Genomic DNA, 19,311 nt, shown 5'->3' with positions numbered 1-19,311 from the left:
TGTCATCAGCACAGCGGTGGCCTCACAAACCATTTTGCTGGGTGGGATCACCAAGGGGCAGGAGAAAGCCAGAGAAGAGTCCAGGAAGGAGCCCTAGGGGCCCTGACAAAGGACTGGTCACAGAAGAAGGAGAAAAGTGAGGCATGAGCCCAGAGGAGAGGGTTTTAGGACTGTGATCAGCTATGCTGAAGCCTATCACTACTTCACGTATGGTGAGGCCTGAAACTCCGGCAGTGGATCCCAGTCGTGGGATGATGAGTGGTGATGAGTGGCTTCAGTGCGGAGGTGGGGACAACAGCTGGATGGGAGCATGTTCAAGAGAGAATGCAGGAGGGGGACTGAAGTAGCAGACAGATGCACTCTTTCAAGGTTGTAAGGTTAGGGGAGAAGTGGGGTGGTGTCTGGGAGGGGAAGTGGGGTCAAGAGAAATTTCTGGAACATGGGAGAGAAGACAGCATGTTTGTATGCAGGTAGCCTTGATCCAACAGAGAGGAGGAAACTGACGATGGGGGGAGGGTACAGAGAACCACAGAGGAATGTCCTTGGGGAGAGAGGAGATGGAGGCCCAGGGGAGGGCGACTTAGTGGGAGTATGCACATTGCCTCGGAGTAACTAACCAGGTTGTGGGGAAAGCAGGCAGGTGCCCAGATGTGAAGTCTGCATGCTTTCCTTGGGCTCCTTCCGCATTTCTCAGAGAAATGGAAGCGAGGTCAGCCCAGGTGAGGAGGGGGAGGGGCTGGGAGGGGAGGTGGAAGGCCACAGGAGCATGCAGGGCCAGGGGCAGGGGCAGGAGATGGAGTGTCACTGGGCAGCAGCTGAAACCAGCCTGCCATCTTCTGGCCCCACCCACCTCTCGTTTCTCCTGGCTTCACCCCCTGCCCCTCTCCACACCCTTCTCCCTCCTTCCCCCCTCACCCTCAGCTCTGTCCCTGCAGCTTTCCCTTCTCTGGCCTTCCTCCACCTGGCTCCCCTCTCCCTTCTGTCTGTCCCCACCTCTTTTGAACCTCCTCTGCCCCAGGGGTCTCTCAGGTCATGTCCCCCACCCCCCCTCCCAGTCCCTTACTGCCTCTGACATTCCTCCAGGAAGGCCACAATCTCCACGCCCCTCCACCCCGGGGCACACTACCCCCCCCGACCCTCTTTGCCAACCCCCTCACCTCTTCAGACTCTGCTGACCTCCTTGTGGACCATATGAATTCCATGACCGCCACGAAGACAGCAATGATGAGACCACAGATGAGCACAACAAAAATGCCACCAATGTTCTCCATGCCCAGACCTGGGGGTGGAGGGGGAAAGCCACGGAGTCGGGGCTGTGCGGGAACGGGGGCCACAGGGCTTGGGGAATGGCACGGTATGTGGGGCCGCTGACCTTTGGCTCGATGATCCTCCTCCTTGGGGCACCGGCCCCCCTCCCACCACTTGCGCTTCAGGATCTCCAGCCGGTTGTTCTCCTGAAGCTGCAGGATGGCCAAGGTGATCTCATCCCGGAATGGGGAGCCTGGACCAGACACACAAGGGGGTGACTGGCCATTGGGGCCCTGAAATGCTGCCTACCCAAACCCCTATCATGCCCTTAGCACGGCCCTTCCTCCTGCCTCCACCACACCCCTGGGTCCTCTGTCCACCTTTGAGTCTGACCACTGCTTGCCTTGACCTGCCCTGCAACCACCCTGGGCCATGCCCCCAGTACACCGCATGTCACATTTGTGACGGTCCCCTCCCTGCAGCTCTCCTCACCTCCCACCCAGGCTCTTCCTAACACAGCAGCCAGAGGGACAACTTTGGAAACTGAGTCCTAGAACTTGCCTTTCTGGTGCTCAAAATTCTCCAGTGGTCCCGATGCAGAGAGAACCCGGTCCTCCCCTCAGCCTAGAGATCCTGCGTTTACTCACCCTGCCCCCGCCCCCATCCTCTGGGCTTGCAGCTCTGGCCACACCAGCCTCCAGGCTGTTCCTTGAGTCCTTCAGACACAATCCCACCTTAGCACTTCTGCCTGGAATGTTCCTTCCTTCACGTCACCCAGGGCTCTACTCACATGGTACCTCAAGGGATCTCTGGTCAACTTCCAAGCACATCCCTCCCCATCAGTTGTGACCACCCGATATGGCTTTATAAAGCCAGGTGTTTACTATCTGCCTGCTGTCTGCGCACCCCCAGCAGGAGGTGGGGGGCTCGGCAGCTCCCTGGTCTGGGATCCCAGCATGCAGCGCGTGCCCAGCACACAGCAGGGCATCCGACAGTCCGCTCGTGAATGATTCTCTGCTGCATGGCTTCAGCCCCAGACCCCTTCTTTCCTCCCTACCCTCAGAGCCTCGCCTTAAGCCACTTTTAGGTACCAAACACCTGACACATTTCCTACCCTGGACTCATTTCTTCATTTGCTACGGCAATTCTCAAGCCCCTGCCAGGGGCCAGGAACAAGGGCCGTGGGTGAGTGGAGGGATTACTATTTATCAGGCACCCTCTACACGCCGGATCCTCGGTTTAGAGGCATTAATTTGAAGCCCTCCTGATCCTGGTTATTATCAGGTGTTATCACCCCTTCTTCTGGATGGGGCACATGACATTCTTGCCCAAGGTCACGCACAGAGTCAGGGAGGGAGGTGGGATTTGAATCCAGGTCAGTGTGACTCCAGAGCCTGCCCCCCAAAGCACTGGGCTAGCCTGCTTCCCTGGCCCAGCACTTCGAGAAGCACGAAGCAGCTAAGATTTGAGGTCATTGGTTATACAGCAATAGAGAACTAACGGCAGTCAGTGGCAGAGAGATGGATTTAAAAGCCAAGATGTCAAAGTTTGCTGACAAAATTGGTGGGTTTCCAGCACTGGGCCCTGGAAAAGCAGGTCCAGGTTTCTCTGGCAGATCCACCCATCCCTCCCTCAGAAACCCCCACTTCCTCCCCCACCTTCCCTTCCTCCCTCCCTCCTCCATCCATCGTCTGTATTCTCAGTACCCCGTGAGCCAGGCTGTCGGTTCCAGGCAGAGAACATGGCCCATAAAACCAGGTCTTCACCCTCAAGGAGTCCTCAGGCCACAAGGGAAGGTGGCAGGTGTCACGGCCCATAAGCGCTGGGGCTGCACCCATTCTCACTGGGCTCTCCCAGAGGCCATGCAAGGCTGGAACTGACTGTTGCTAGACCCGTATTTGCAGCCCAAGTGTGGAGGTTCGGGATGGTGGCACACAGCCAGGAGGCCATGCAAGACATGCACGACGCACCCAGACCGCTGCAGGGAGGGCATGGCCCCAGACGCCCCCCTGCCCCGCCCCCCGCTCGTCCGGCCCTCCGGCTCCCTACCCAGCGGCATGCCGATGCCGTAGCCCTTGGTGTCGAGGAGGCCCCCGATCTGGGTGAGGTTGCAGTTGAGCCGCCGGTGGTACTCGTTCATGGTGGACTCGAGCAGGAAGGCGTAGCGGGAGTTGAGGACACGGGCAATGCCTTCCTCCGTGCTCTTGACGAACACACTGGGCTGCTTGGACTGCATGTAGTTCCACATGCGCTGGTACGTCTGGTACCGTGAGTTCTGGCCAGGGGGGGCACAAGGGGATGTCAGGGGTGGGTCTGTCCCCTCAGCCCTGTCCCCTGCCCTCTAGGAGGCTTCTCTCAACCAGAGAGTGAGTGAGGAGACCAGAGGGAGCAGAAAGAGCCAAAGGCAGAGCAGAGTGATGAGACCGTTCCAGGCCAGGTCCAAGTTATCCACACACCCACCAGCCCAGTGAGGACCCGAGGACCAAAGGCTTGGGAAGAAGGGGCCACAGTCTGTTCTCCAGCCTGTCTTCTCTCTTCCACTCCTGGGTCTGGCTTGGCCTGACACCCAGCCCTGTCTTCTCAGCATTCCCAGGCCTTACATGCAGAAGCTCAATTCCAAATTTACCCACGGCCCAGCCTGAGTCGGGAAGACCCGTGTCCCTGCCAAACAGGATGGTTTGCTTCCTTCAGGCCCTACAGGAACCTTCTGGGAAATGCCTCACCCTGCCCCAGTTACAGCCCCAAAGCTTCACAAGCCTGGGGTGGGGGGCATGCAGAGGCCAGGCTGGGGATGCCCACCCCTGCCACGACTCCCGACACCTGTCCTCCTTCTTTGATCTGAGGTCCAGACACTGCTCTACCTTTGTGCCCCACAGGCTCTCCCCAGGGCTCAGCAATTTCCCAGACCTACTTCTCTGGTCTCGCAGCTGCTCCCCAGCCTCCCAAACTGTAGCGAACGTACGTCTGACCCAGGAGGCCCTGCCCAGCCCCACCCCGGGTGGCTACGCGTGGCAGGGGCAGCAAGCCCGGGTGACTCAAAGGCCCTACCTGAAAGAAGGTCATGGTGGACCCAGCATGGATCGTGCCGTACTCAATGTTGGTCTGATCGGCCAGGTCGTCGGCTGACTCCACAGGCACCTCCATGCGCTGCACGGTGAGGAAGGCGGCCAGGTTGGCCGTGTAGGAGGAGATGATGATCAAGGTGAAAGCCCACCTGAGGGGTAGAGTGAGCCACAGTCTGGAGCCGTGCCTGCCACCCTCCCACTGAGGCCATGTGCCCTGTCAGCAGAGCCCCTCAGTGACCTTGGCATCTAGAAGGCTCCGCAACTGCTGACTCGTGGGAAGGCTGGGAGAACAGATGCTGGGGCCTGACTCTCTGGGTTTAATGTTGCTTCCAGAGAGTTCCATTTCCAGAAATAAGAGAATAAGGTACCCAGAAAAAACCCTTCCACTGTGAGTAACTAGAAAACTGGACAGACTATAGAGAACTATTTAAAGACCTAGGACAATAGGCATCACAAGACTGTAATCCCTGAGGAAAAAAAAGAAAAACAATGAAGTGAGACGTATCATTGCCCAGGCTGTCTGGCTGAATTTAATTTACAGGCTGCGGTGCCAGGAAGGGAAACCCAGTCTGGCAATCTCACTGAGTTGCAGACTGGAGATCAGAGAGACCAACATGGCTAGAATTTGTGGGACAGAGAATCCAAGAAGAGGGAGATGCACAGGGAGAGAAGGTTCCAGAAATCTGCTCAGAGTCCCCTTGAATCTTTGGCTGATTACCAATCTGTGTACACTTAGGGTAAAACTCCAAGAACCAGAGAAATGCTTTCAAAGACAACAATCAGGCACGCCCGGGTGGCTCAGTTGGTTAAGTGTCTGCCTTCAGTTCAGGTCATGATCTCCAAGTCTTGGGATGGAGACCCACGTAGGGCTCCCTGCTCAGTGATGAGCCTGCTTCTCCCTCTCCCACTCACCCTGCTTGTGCTCTCACTCTCTTTCTCTCTCTGCCAAATAAATTCTTTAAAAAAAAAAAAAAGACAGACAACAATTCCCAGGGTTCACACAGGGCTGGGAATCTTTTGAGCTCTCTCTAGTCAGAGTAATGAGATCTCACTGAATACATGAGACATTCAGCAAAGACCCCAAAGGACAACACATTACAAACAGAGTTAAGTCAGCCCGAGAATATAAAGGCCATGCCAGAACTGCCCTCAAAGAACTGAAAAATAGGCCTGGAAAGGATCAAAATTATCCACAAGGAACTTAACTGCCTGCCAGAGGAAGTTGGAGACTCTCTAAAGTAATATATTCAACAATGTAAACAATGTAAAATTCACAATGTCTGTCATTCAGTAAAAAAATTATCAGATATGTAAATGTGCAGGGAAGGGTGCCCCTGGGTGGTGCAGTGGGTTAAGCATCTGACTCTCGGTTTCATTTCAGGTCTGAGCTCAGGGTTGTCAGATCAAGGCTCACATCGGGCTCTGGGCTCACCTTGGAGTCTACTAAAGTGTCTCTCTCCCTCTCCCTTTGACCCTCCTCCCTCGCTCTCAAATAAATAAATAAATCTTTAAAAAAAGGAAACAAACAAAGGTGCAGGAAACAGTGAGAGACAAGTCACTCAACTGAAACAGAACCAGAACTGGCAGAATGATGGAATTAGCAGATGAGGGTATTAAAAAGCTATTATGGGTATATTCAGAATTCTCAAGGATATAAAGAAAAACTGGAATGTAACTAGAGAGAAATATTAAAAAAAGGAGCAAATGGAATGTCCAGGGATTAAATATATGACATCTGAGTGGGAAATGTTACTGGAAGGGATTACATAGATCAGACACTGCACAGAAAAGAACAGAGAATTAGAAGACAGCAATAGAATCTATTCAAATTGAAGTCAGAGAGGGGGAAAAGTGACTGACAATGAGCACGAAGCTTGAGTGGCCTGTTGAATAGTATCAAGTGGTCTTTACCTATGTGATTGGAATCCCATAAGGAGAGAAAAGGAAGAGGATAAGAGGAAAAAATATTTGAAGAAGTACTGGCCGAAGCTTTTTCAAATCTGATAAAAATTATAAACTGGCAGACATAAGAAACTCAATGAAACCAAAGTAGGATAAACACACATACACATAAAATCCATCAAATCACGTTACAATCAATCACTGAAAACCAGTGATAAGGAGAATATACATTTTTTTCTTTTTTAGAGAGAGAATATGTGCCAGGGGCTGGGGTGGGCTGAGGGAGAGAGAGAATATTAAGCAGGCTCTATGCTCAGCCCGGAGACTGACGCAGGGCAGTCTCACAACCCTGAGATCCTGACCTAAGTCAAAATCAAGAGTCAGATGCTTAACCAACTGAGCCACTCAGGAGTCCCTAAAGAATATCTTAAAAGCAGCCAGAACTCTCTTTCTCTCTCTAACACAGAAATCTTAAAAAAAAAAAAAAAAAAAAAAAAAAAAAAAGTATATAGTGGGCGCCTGGGTGGCTCAGTCTTGTAAGCATCTGATTTGATTGCGGCTCATGTTGTGATCTCAGGGTCATGAGATCAAGCCCGTCAGGCTTCCTCAGTGCAGACTCTACTTAGGATTCTCTTCTTCTGCCCCTCCCTCCTGTGCTCTCTTGTTCTCTCTCTCAAATAAATAAATCTTTAAAAAAAAAAAACGGTTTTAGGGGTGCCTGGGTGTCTCAGTGGTTTAAAGCCTCTGCCTTTGGCTCAGTCATGACCCCAGGATCCTGGGATCGAACCCCGTATTGGGCTCTCTGCTTAGTGGGGAGCCTGCTTCCTCCTCTCTCTCTGCCTGCCTCTCTGCCTACTTGCGATCTCTGTCTGTCAAATAAATAAATAAATAATCTTAAAAAAAATTAAATGTTTTAAAAAGGTTTTAGTTATTTATTTAACACAGAGAGAGACAGCGAGAGAGGGAATTAAAGCAGGGGAAGTGGGAGAGAGAGAAGCAGGCTTCCCACTGAGCCGGGAGCCTGATGCGGGGCTCCATCCCAGGGCCCTGAGATCATGACCTGAGCTAAAGGCAGACGGTTAATGACTGAGCCACCCAGGTGCCCCTCAAATAAAGAAATCTTTAAGAAAAGAAGTGGGGTGCCTGAGTGGCTGTCAGTTAAGCATCTACCTTCGGCTCAGGTCATAACCCAAGTTTCTGGGATCGAGCTCCGCATCAGACTCTCTGCTCAGAAGGGACTCTGCCTCTCCCTCTCCCTCTGCCTGCCTCTCTGCCTACTTGTGCCTCTATCTGTCAAATAAATAAATAAAATCTTATAAAGAAATTTTTTTTTTAAAAGCAGCCAGAAGAATAAAAATTAGAGTGACAACACACTTCTTATCAGAGTCAGGAGACCATGCAACAATGTGCTGAAAGGGAAAAACAACCTGTCAATCTTATATTCTGTATCAGTCAAAAAGATCCTTCAAAGAAGGAAACACACTAGCTAATTTTTCATACAAACAAAAACTGGGAGAATTAATATATTTTTAAAGATTTTATTTATTTATTTGACAGAGAGAGATGGAGAGCGGGAACATAAGCAGGGGGAGTAGGAGAGGGAGAGGCAGGCTCTCAGCTGAACAGGGAACTGATGTGGGGCTCGATCCCAGGATCCTGGGATCACGACCTGAACCGAAGGCAGAGGTTATAGCCTCACACTGGATGTAGAGATTACTTAAAAATAAAATCTCTTTCGGGTGCCTGGGTGACTCAGTCGGTTAAGTGTCTGCCTTTGGCTCAGGTCATGATCCCAGGGTCCTAGGATCAAATCCTGCATCGGGCTCCCTGTTCTGTGGTGAGCCTGTTTCTCCCTCTCCTACCCAGCAACCCCCAACTCATGCTCTGTCTCTCTCAAATAAATACATAAAATGTTTCCAAAAATAAAAATTAAAAACATTTATTGTTTAAACACACACACACACACACACACACACACACCTCATATGTTGTAAGGTTCATAAGATAAACAGAAGTAATACAAATGGGAGGGATGGAATGCTGCCGTAAGGATCTCCATCTTATGTGATGTTACTTGAAATTATTTTGTAATCAATTAAAAAGGCATATTGTAAACCCAAAGCAAGCAACTACTGAGAAAAAAATTTGTAAAAATATGCTTCATACGGCTGCCTGGGTGGTTCAGTTGTTAAGCAGCTGCCTTTGGCTCAGGTCACAATCCCAGGGTCCTGGGATCGAACCCCGTATTGGGCTCCCTGCTCAGCGGGGAGCTTGCTTCTCCCTCTCCCACTCCCCCTGCTTCTGTTCCCGCTCTCACTGTCTCTCTCTCTGTCAAACAAATAAAATCTTAAAAAAAAAAAAAGTATGCTTAATAAAGTCAATAGTGGACATGAAACAGAATCCTAAAAATCTCAAATCCAAAGGAAGACAGGAAAAGAGGGAAAAGGGAGCCAAAAGAGATGGGACATATTAAAAACAAGTAGCAAGGTGACAGATTTAAGCCCAGCTGTAACAGTAATTGCATTTAACATAAGTGATCTCAACCAGGGGTTGGCAAAGGATGGCCCACGGGCCAAATCTGTCTTGCTCTTTTTGCACAACCCCCAGGCTAAGAATGGCCTTCACATTTTTAAATGTCTCAAAAGAGAATGAAAGAAGAGCCATACACTTCATGACACATGACATATAAAAGTCAAATTTCGGTGTCAGTGTCCATAAAGTTTTATTGGAACACAGCCACACTCATTCACCAGTGTGTCCTCTCTGGCCCCTCTCACAGTACAGGGCAGAGCAGAATAGCTGTGACAGAGACCGGATGGCCAGCATAGACTAAAATGTTTACTATCTGGCCCAATATTGAAAAAGTGTGCCAACCCCTGCTCCAAGGCCTATCTATGCTGCCTATAAGAAACCCACTTTGGGGGCGCCTGGGTGATTCAGTGGGTTAAAGCCTCTGCCTTTGGCTCGGGTCATGATCCCAGGGTCCTGGGATGGAGCCCTGCATCGGGCTCTCTGCTCAGCAGGGAGCCTGCTTCCCTTCCTCTCTCTCTGCCTGCCTGTGATCTGTCTGTCAAATGAATAAATAAAATCTTTAAAAAAAAAAAAAGAAACCCACATAGTTTTTTTTTTTTTTTTTAAAGATTTATTTATTTGACAGACAGAGATCACAGTAGGCAGAGAGGCAGGCAGAGAGAGAAAAGAGGGAGCAGTTTCCCTGATGAGCAGAGATCCCGACGTGGGGCTTGATCCCATGATCGTGAGATCATGACCTGAGCCAAAGGCAGAGGCTTAACCCACTGAGCCACCCAGGCACCCCAAGAAGCCCACTTTAAAGATAATGGTCCAGGTAGGTCAGAAGCAGAGGGGTAAGAAAAGATATGCTATACCGACACTAAGCATGAGAAGGCTAGGGTGGTTAGGAGACCTTGGTGGCTCCGTTGGTTAAGTGTCTGGCTTCCACTGGGCTCATGATCTCAGGGTCCTGGGATCAAGTCCCGAGTCGGGCTCTGCATTCAGTGTGGGGTCTGCTTGAGATTCTCTCTCTGCCCCTATCCTGACTCACATTCTTCCCCTCTCCTCTCTCCAGTACATAAATACATCTTAAAAAGGAAAGAAAGAAAGCTGGAGTAGCTATATTAATATCAAATAAAGGTAACTTTCAGAGCAGACATGTTACCAGGAATAAAGAGAGGCATTATATAATGACGAAAGGATCAATTCATCAAGACAACATAAAAATTCTAAACATTTATGCCCCTAATTACAGAGCTTCAAAATTCATGAAGCAAAAACCGTTAGAACTGAAAAGATTTCTGCACAATTACAGGAGGCTATTTCAACGCCCCTCTCTCAATAACTGACAGAGCGAGTAGACAGAAGATCAGTGGGGAGAGAGAGGCCTAAAGTAACACTAGCAGCCTCCAGGCCCTAATTGCTGTTTATAGCCCACGGCAACCACCCACGTCACCGACAGCGGTTACCAGGACAGACCCTACGCTGAGCTACAGAACAAGTCTCCATGTATTTCAAAGGAAGAAAATTCTACAGAGAACATTCTGACCACAGTGGAACTAAACAAGAAATCAATAATACAAAGATCTCTGGAAAATCCCCAAATCCTGGCTCTCTCACTGGCTCGTCATGTGACCTTGGACTCCTCTGCCGAGCGAGGACAAGAGCCGGCTGCCCCTAACAGGGCTGTTGTCAGAGGATGGGCTGCTTGGGGCACGGCAGGGAGCCGTGGGAGGGGAGAAGAGGCACCTGCTGACCTCACCACGGAGCCCACTTGTCCTACCCTGAACCTGTCTGTCCTCCTGCCTAGCAGGTGAGAGTGGCCAGGCTGCCTGAGACGGTACAGATCTGTGGGGCAGGAAGACAGGGGCGAAGCTGGGAGGGCCTTCCAGACCAGCCCCTCCCCCAGCGTTTAATCATGAAGACGGCAGCTACCCTTCGCTGAGCTCACAAGCATGGTGCCAAGTTAGGCCCTGGGGCGGCGGTGGAGTGGAGGACAGAGGGATGTTGAACACAGCCCCCCCGTGAACCCGACTCACAAAGACGCAGGGTCTGACACAGCTCTCTGGAAACCAAGTCTCTTCAAAGCTACCCCAAGTGCCGATCTCACTGAGTCAAGACAAAACTACTCAGTGCCGGGTCCATAGTAGGGACCACCTTGACCCCAAGGGTACAAGGTGGCTGACTGGTGGTGGTGACTGTGGGGGTGGGGTGAGCACACTCACAGGGACAGAGCAAGGGGACACAGATGGGGGCCACCCTGGTAGCTCCTGGTGTTGGTGGGTGGGGGCAGGTGTCTGGCGATGCAGCCCAGTCTAAATAACAGGGAAAATCCAGTCCATCACTCCCTGAACCTATCTCCTTGGCACATACAAGCCAACCATGGTTTTGCATGGTTCTAACAGAAACCAAAGTTTCTAGAAATGCATCTGTTGTTCAGACTGAGGAACAACTGGATGTTGTGTTTGAAACTTTGCCAAGAACCCTTCACCGTTCGGAACTCGGGTCTCTGGCAGCGGCCAGCTCACGGTTTCTGCAGCACCAAACTGAGACTCTTGGAGAAGCTGTACTGGGAAATCACCATGCTCAGGGTGGTTTGTATTAGTACAAACATACTCACTGACCAACTACTTTAAAGTGTCAAGTCTCAGGTGTTGACACAACTCTATTAAACGGTCTCACTTCTCCTCATTCCTAAGGTACCCATTGGAAGTCGGTGTTGCCGCCTGACTCCTGCTTTCTCCCTGGAGAGGCCCCGCCAGAACACTGATGCACTGCTGTCGTGCTATCCTACCACAGATCACGTCCCTTTCTCTTCCTTGTATTGCAGTCAGGACAAGTTATGGATTTGTTTTAAATCATGTATAGGGGGCACCTGGGTGGCTCAGTGGGTAAAGCCTCTGCCTTCGGCTCAGGTCATGATCTCAGGGTCCTGGGATGGAGCCCCGCATTGGGCTCTCTGCTCAGCGGGGTGCCTGCTTCCCCCTCTCTCTGCTTGCCTCTCTGCATACTTGTGATCTCTGTCTGTCAAATAAATAAAATCTTTAAAAAAAAATGTGTAGACAGGCGCGTAAGTACATATATTACCCTCGAATTTCATCAGGGTGGGAAAGCAGATGTTAGAAAATATTTGTCATAAAATGAAGGCGCTGGGTCTGCAGGTGCTGCCACATCACCAGTGTGGAGGGAGGAGCTCGCATGAGTGAGGGCAAAGGGCAGTAGCCCCCTGGTGCAATGAAACACAGGGTCCATAAGGCCACAAGAGCCTGGAGGTGAGGAGTTTCTAGAAGGCGGGTAGCTAATCGCGTATACTGGACGCATCCATAAAAGCGTCCTGTGTGGCCCTGGTGGAACCGGGGGTAAGGAGCCAGGCTGTGGACTAAATCTGAGGTTGCTGGGAGGGCTCTGAGGACAGGACGCCCTGAGGAGAAGTTGAGGACAATGATCAAAGTGTGGTGGTCTAGGAACCTACCTGAGGTGGGCGGACCAGAGGGCAGGCAGGGCTCACAGAGCAGAAAAGAGGGAGGTGCAAGGACCATGTCGCAAGAATGGGGGGCGGGGGGGCACCCAGGGAGGGCGGGGCTGCGGCCGGTCAGGCAGAACCTCAGAGGCACTGACTTGGAGCTTGGAAAGGGGCCATCCCGAATGAAGCGGCCGGCTGTAGGAGGTTGTGACCCCAACGGACCCCAAAGATGGAGGGCCCGGGAGGCGGGTTAGCGGCCCACTGGCCGCCAAGTCCCCTAGGCATTGGACTGCCGCGTCATGGTGCTGGGGTCCCAGTCAGAGATTAAGAAACATCTGTTGAGACATCCGCTGACCCAGTGACTGAGCGTATGTGTGGAAGGACTGGGCGTGAAGACGGGAGTGAGCTCCGGGTCCAGGTCTCCATTACTTGTTAATGGTGATGGTACAGGCAGAGAACACCTGGCTGGGGAAGGGGCCCCTGAACGAGGGGCAGAAGGAACGCCCTGCAGAGAGGAGGTCACCGGTCGGCCACTGACCCCAGGCCTCGGCCAGATTTGTCCCAGCTGCCGTGAGCCTCCTCTAGCCTGTCTACAATGCTCATCCCTCTCTCCTGGGCATGGATGCCTCTGTTTTCACCTTTAGGACTCAGCTGAGATGGGACCTCCTCAAGGAGGCTTCCCTGAGCACCCACATACCCTACTGTTGTTGCATGTGCCCTTTGCTTTAACAGCAAGGTCTGTGTGCATCTGACACATCGTTACACTTGACGACCTCAGTAAGCTGCAGCCATGGTAGGTGGTTGGCAGAAGGAGGACCCCCACCCCCCAGAGATGTGTCCATCCAAAGCCCTGCAACTTGTGAGTATGTCCCGCCAAAGGGCCTTTACAGATATGATGAAGTTAGGGAATTTGAGATGGGGCGATTATCCCGGATTATTCGGGTGGGCCCAGTGGTATCTCAGGGCTCCTTATGTATGCAAGGAGGAGGTGAGAGCCAGAGAAAGTGGCTACAAACCGAGGAATGCAGGTGGCTTCTGGATGCTAGAAGAGTCAGGCAAACAGAACCTCCCCTAGAGCCTCCAGGAGGAGCGAGGGCTGCCCACACCTGGACTCGAGTCTAGTGTCAGATGCACACAGACCTTGCTGTCTAGTGAGATTTCTGCTTTCTGACCTCCAGACCCATAAGAAAATACATTTATATGGCTTTACGCCACTAAACCTGTCTTACTTGTTGCAGCAGCAATAGGAAACTAGCACAGGGTCCATGACGCTTGGAAGGATGCCAGTCCCAAGTTGTTAAAAAAAAAAATGTCATCGAGACTCCAAAGGTGCAAAGCCAATGGGCCAAGCGACCTGCCAACGGCTTGCTCTATGGCAGTAAGTCCTAGTGGGGTGGGCACAGCCTGGCACTCACTCAACGTTAGCCTTGAGTGAGCTTTGAATGAGATGCTGTCTCAGGGCTTTGTTTAGTCCTGGGGTCAAACAGGACGTTCCTGGGTTTATTTGTTTAACTCCTTCTTCTCCGCTCCTCTGCCTCTGAGGCCGGATTCTTCACCTGAGTGCCTGGCATAGGAGGGCCTCTTGAAGCATCTGCTGCCTGGCTGTCAAGGCATGAATTCTTGGGGATGGGGAGGAGACGAGGAAGAAATGTTCAGCAAGAGGGGGCCTGGGGAGCAGGGCAGGGCGTGGGTGGCGCTGGAGCAAGTGGCCCTGGGGAGTGCCTGGTCTCAGGGCTCAGATGCATGAACCCGGGAGAATGCCGCCTCATCTAGCACGACCACAGCCCCTGAATTTTCAACAAGAGGGAGAAATCTGGATTCCTGAGTGAATCTGCCCCATTTTTAAATGCTAATTCAAATATTTAAAAAGTGGTGGGCCACACTGACATGAGTTGACCATGTCTGCTCTCCAACATGTGGCTTCTTGGAGCTCATCACAGGGATAAAGTAAGCTCTGTTCACATTACTGGGGTCCCCAAGGGACTTTGAGGGCACAGGCACCCCTGGATAGTGAAGGCTGCCCCAGATCTCCGTGACCACCAGGGCACGGGGGTGAGCCAGCAACAGTTGGGCCAGCGACAGCCAGGCTTATGTGGTTCCAATTATAATCCTCATGTTGGAAGAAGCACTTCTGCGTAGCATCCCAGCTGAGTCCTTACAACCTGACATGTGGGCATTTCTATCCCCATTTTTCAGATGAGGACACTGAGGCGTGGAGAGGGGATGTGGCCTCACATCCCAAGGTCACACAGCTAGCGGGGGCAGAGCTGGGACTCAGCTCTCCCCACCCCATTCCCTGTCACACAGCTGGTGGAGGGGTCCCGGAATCCACCCAGGCCTCAGAAGGGACCCTCCCCACCCTGGGCAGGACAGACAGAAGGCTGCTCACCAGACTCCACTGACACAGCGTGTGGACAGCGCCCGAGGCATGATCTCCGAGCCCTGCTGCATGAAGCCCCCCACGGGGAACCAGAGGCTGTTGCCCAGTGTGTACTGGTTCTCCAGGATGTGAGGACGCGCCCGCAGGCACGGGTGGGGGTTATACCACTCGTAGGGACTCAGCCTGTGGAGAGACATGGGAGTGAGGGATGGATGGAGCCAAGGTAGAAAGGAAATACACACAAAGAGAAGTAGAAAGAAACACAGAGGCACACAGACACACAGAAGAGGCAGCAAGAGATGCACAGAGAGGTGCAGAGAGAAACAGAGAAGAAAGAGAGAGAATGGGAAGGGGATAGGCCCAGAGAGAGAACAGCAGAACAAAATCAGAGCCACAAGGTGGGACAGGGCACGCAGACAGAGAGAGAGGGAGAAAGGAGGGCCCAGGAGTCTGAGGCCCGGCACGGAATATCCGGGTCAGTCACAGACACCCCAGCCCAGGGCTCTTCCTAGGTAGTAGGCGGTGGACTCACCGGGCGGCCAGGAACAGGACGCAGCTGACCGCCAGGTAGGCAAGGAGCATGAAGAGCCACACAGCAGGGGAGAAGGGGTCCAGGAAGGAGAAATAGCCAGGCTTGCGGCCCTGCAGGGAGAGGGCATGAGGCCCAGAGCCTCCCCGACCCGCGTGCGTCCCCTGCCCCAGCCCTGCCAGGTGTCCATGAGCCCGAGTGGCCCCTCAGGGTCCAGCCCTCAGCCTCTGCTTCCCTTGGGGGCACAGGCGTCAGCCCCACCGCCAGCCCCCTGCCCCACTGCCAACCCCCTGCCCCACAGCCAGCCCCCTGCCCCACAGCCTCCACCTGTCTGGGGAGCCGTACCATGTGCACTCGGTAGAGGATGCTGATCCCCAGGGTCATGAAGGGTTTGGAGAAGTCGATGACCTTCTCCCGCTCCGCTGTGATGGTGAATGCAGCCACAGCCAGGTCCGCCTTCTGCTGGAGGGGAAGCAAGGCGGGGGCAGAGGGGTGGGCCGGGGAGACAGACGGGCAGTTAGGGAGATATGCACAGAGAGAGTTCCCGAGAGGCCAGCAAAGAGAAAGGAGAGGGACCGAAGGGGCCAGGAGCACGCACTCGCTCCAGAACAGCATCTGGGGCCCAGAATTGGACCCCTGTTATCTCACATCTCCGGGACAGGCTCCTGCGGCCCCTTCCCTGCCCAGCCGCTCCTCTTCATCCTGTCAAGTTCACTGTGAAGGCCCTGCCTTAAAAAACCACCATAGACCCTCTTAGCTCCCACATCCCCCGTCACCAGGTCCTGGGGAGAATGTGACATGGGCACTGAGATCCCAGGACACTGACCCAGTCAGGTTTCTCTTCAGGCCTTGGTTTCCTCTTCTGTCTCTACGGCTCACGACATGGAACATTCACTACGCGCTGACTTTGCGCCAGGGTCCACGCTAGGTAACACTTTCTATGGATTACCTTGAGTCCTCCTTCCAACATCTCCGGGAAGGCCACTATTAGCCCCGTTTTACAGATGGAGAAACTGAATCTCAGAGAGGCAAAGACACTCGTCAGCAAAGGCAGCAGCTGGGGGACCTTAACACAGAGATGGGACCTCGACTCTCCCGCCATCGGCTGGCACAGGTGACCTACATGTGTGCATCAAGGCACCCCCAAGACCGGACCGGCGCCCAGCTCAACCAACAGAATGACCTCAGGGGGAGCTGCAAATGGTCTCAAGGCGGAGAGGAGTGCCTGGGGTCCAGGTCTGAGGTGGCAAGGGTGGGGAGCCGGAGGGGCGGAACAGAGAGAATGGCTCACGTTAGTGTCTGGTGGGCATACCCAGAATCCCTTATCCAGAAGGATCATTTCGCTCTAGCTCAAGGGGACTTAGCCGGCCTTTAGCTGTGGGCTGGACAGAAGACTGGGAAAAAGCCAGCACTTCGCACACCCTTCCCACTGCACTCAGCACACGTGAGCAGCGTCGGGTCGCGCATATGCCACGACTGATGTGTGCACACCACGCCACATCCACACACACGGGCTGAGATACAGGCTGGCCCAGTGATATACTAGCAGCAGGGGCACAGGCAGACAGACTTGTGCCCTCGACACAGCGTAGGGAGCAGTGGAGACACACAGGGGAGGGGTGTTCCCTCGAGGCACATATGGCCCTCAATGTGTACATACATGACAAAGGGGGCAGAGCACTAGAAAGGGCCCGGTGTGGGAATGAGGAGCCCCGGCTCTGCCCTGGGTTCTCTGGGTGACCTCGGGCAGGGACTTCCATGTCTCTGGGCCTCAGTTTGCGCATCTGCAAAATGGGGACGGGGTTGGGTGAGATGTCTCACACAGCACTTCCCCGGTGTTGGGACCCAGCTCCCAGGACACCCCTTCCAGGCATATAGACTATCCCCCACACCTCCACTGGACCCCAGAATTGACTCCAAATTCAAGCAGAGACCCATAGGGCTGAAATAAGAATAGAGGGCCCAGCTCACCGGCCCAGGGGGGACACACACTCACAGAAGCGGCTGACACACAAAGCATACGAGGTAACACGGGTGTGGACGCAAGTGGGGCCCAGGTCAAACAGCTACCATGAGGTGAGGGACATGGCTCCAGCCCCAGGGCAGAATGCAGAGGTGGCAAACTGTGTCAGGGGCCCAAAACACAGCTGGATCGGGGTGGGGGAGGCACACCCTTTGGAATTCCTGGAGAGTGAGAGTAAGGAGCTTCTTGCCTCTTACACACTCACCACTCTTATGACTAATATGTGAACTGCCAGGAATGATGTCAGCTAATACATGACTTTGTATTGATGCACTATGACTTTGATGCACCCACAGGAGATGCACCCCGGGAAGGCCCTTCCTAGGGGCCCGAGTCTCCCCTTCAGAAAACAGGAGGCAGCAGCTTTGCAAATGGGGATCAGGAGGGGGCTGTTCATCCCTAGGTCAGGCTCCAGGGGCCCTCTTCCTCCCCAAAGCGCTCCCAGTACCCTTCTTCTCCATCTCTTGCTCTGCTCCCTGGCCTCCTCACCCACTCTGGGCAGCTCGTCTCAGGCCAATATCTAGGCCAAACCCACTTCTTCCCTTTCCCAAATTCTCTACCTCTCCTCCAGCAGCAAGGGCAGAGACTCTACTGCTAAAACGCACCTCAGATCTGTCCACTCCTGTCCATCCCCCCACCTCGTCCAGGCCCTGACCATCAGAGTTGCTCTCCTCACAACCACACCAGCTACCTCACCGGCCCCCCAACCATCACTCAGAACCCCATAGTCCAAATGGAAGGTCCCCTGCTTGAAAGCCCTGGGTGGCTTTGCACTACCACCTGCAACAAATCCCTTTCATGGCCAAGAGGCCCTGGTGATCTGAGACCCACCACCTGCTGGCCTCGCCTCATGCCTTTCCCCTCACCCACTCGGCTCCAGCCACAGTGGCTGCCTTTTGTTCTTTGACACAGAAGGCTCATTCCTTACCTCAGGGCCTTTGCATATGCTCCTCCAGAGCTCTGCCTCACCATTCAAGATATAGCTCACATTTCCCTCCTTCAGCCCTCTCCACAGCAGCCTCCAGACCCCACTTACAGGGTCCTCTCTCTCATATTACCCATTACCCCATTTTATATCCTGCTTTGCACTACTGGAGATGACCCTGCCTGTTTGCTTATTCGTGGACTAGCTTTCCTACTAAATTACCAGTTCCTTGTCCATCTGGTTAGAGGTGCACCCCAGAACCTACACAGGGGTTCCCAACAAACACTGCTGGATTTTGACCAAGTCTGGCCTCTCTGAGCAGCCCCCAGGGCTGCCACCATTCCCCACCATACTCCTGAGCCTCTCACCCCGTCTCACTCAGCTGCTTTCCACCCTCCACCTCAGTGAACACTGCCTTTGCATGGAGCCCCCCACTCTGCACAGAACTGGATCCCACCCACCCCGACAGGGTCCCCTGAACCCTCGCTCCTCTGTGGCACCTTCTCCAGACCTTCCCAGGCTCAATGCCCTTGGATCTACCACAGCCTTTAGCTCAGTTTGGAAAACATCTGTTTGCATCTCTGCCTCCACAGTGGAACCCGCAGAAGCAGGGCAGGCTGGAGGCACCGTGTCTGCCCCAGGGAAGAATGAGGAACGTGCCCCCCTCCTCCAGGGGCCTCCAGAGTGACCCAGACAGACAATGCTCTCCTTCCCCATGCTTCACGGAAACGCCTGGGCCCAGAGGCTCACCCTCACACAGCACGCACCCTGTGGCCACTGTTTCAGGGCTCCCCCCGCCCAGAGTAGCTCACGTAGTCCCCAGAGCAGCCCTGTCAGGGAACCATTCTTCCCATTTCGCACATGAAGAAACAGAAGCAGAGTGGAGATAAGCTCCTGGCTTATAGCTGACCCTGTGGTTCAGAACTGGTCCCCCTCTCAGGGTTTTGCCAGTCCACTGTCCCTACCCAGGCCAGCGGCATCGGAGGACAGGGTCCAGGTCCCAGGGAGCTCAGGAGACGGGTGCTTTGCATGTGACTAGAGGGAACAACGGGTCCTTGAAATTCTCGTCAACATACAGCCAGCAAACTCAGCCCCCACCCTGTCCCCGGGGTCATCCCAGGCAGAAGCCCCCCACCCTCTCCCCAATATTGTCCTTGACATCTCTCCACCCCTCACTGCTCCTATCCTCAAGCTCTCCTGATTCTTCCCCCAAACACTTCTGGAATCAATCGCTTCCTCCAACTTCACAGCCCTGCTCCTGCCCC

General features: G+C 53.4%; 2 protein-coding genes across 4 annotated transcripts in view; both read right to left on the bottom strand.

Annotated features, from left to right (window-relative positions):
• ERFL (ETS repressor factor like) overlaps window positions 1–19,311 on the bottom strand; it is a 278,656-nt gene that overhangs the window by 74,076 nt on the left and 185,269 nt on the right. The gene's annotated exons all lie outside the window — the stretch shown is intronic.
• Window positions 1–19,311, bottom strand: part of GRIK5 (glutamate ionotropic receptor kainate type subunit 5) — a 51,586-nt gene that overhangs the window by 3,442 nt on the left and 28,833 nt on the right. For 2 of the 3 annotated variants that reach the window (XM_032323122.1, XM_032323124.1), the window contains 7 exons: window positions 15,444–15,560; window positions 15,102–15,211; window positions 14,579–14,752; window positions 4,297–4,462; window positions 3,298–3,523; window positions 1,373–1,501; window positions 1,158–1,279 (listed from right to left, as the gene is read on the bottom strand). In XM_032323122.1, coding sequence (XP_032179013.1) covers window positions 1,158–1,279; window positions 1,373–1,501; window positions 3,298–3,523; window positions 4,297–4,462; window positions 14,579–14,752; window positions 15,102–15,211; window positions 15,444–15,560 — 1,044 coding nt within the window. The remainder of the gene's footprint in view (window positions 1–1,157; window positions 1,280–1,372; window positions 1,502–3,297; window positions 3,524–4,296; window positions 4,463–14,578; window positions 14,753–15,101; window positions 15,212–15,443; window positions 15,561–19,311) is intronic. The other variant, XM_032323123.1, reaches the window with a different exon arrangement.

The sequence above is a fragment of the Mustela erminea genome, chromosome 19 (genome assembly GCF_009829155.1).
Source record: "Mustela erminea isolate mMusErm1 chromosome 19, mMusErm1.Pri, whole genome shotgun sequence".
Lineage (NCBI taxonomy): Eukaryota > Metazoa > Chordata > Mammalia > Carnivora > Mustelidae > Mustela > Mustela erminea.
Note: the sequence above shows the minus strand (reverse complement) of the source record. Positions and strands in the feature narration are given on the sequence as shown.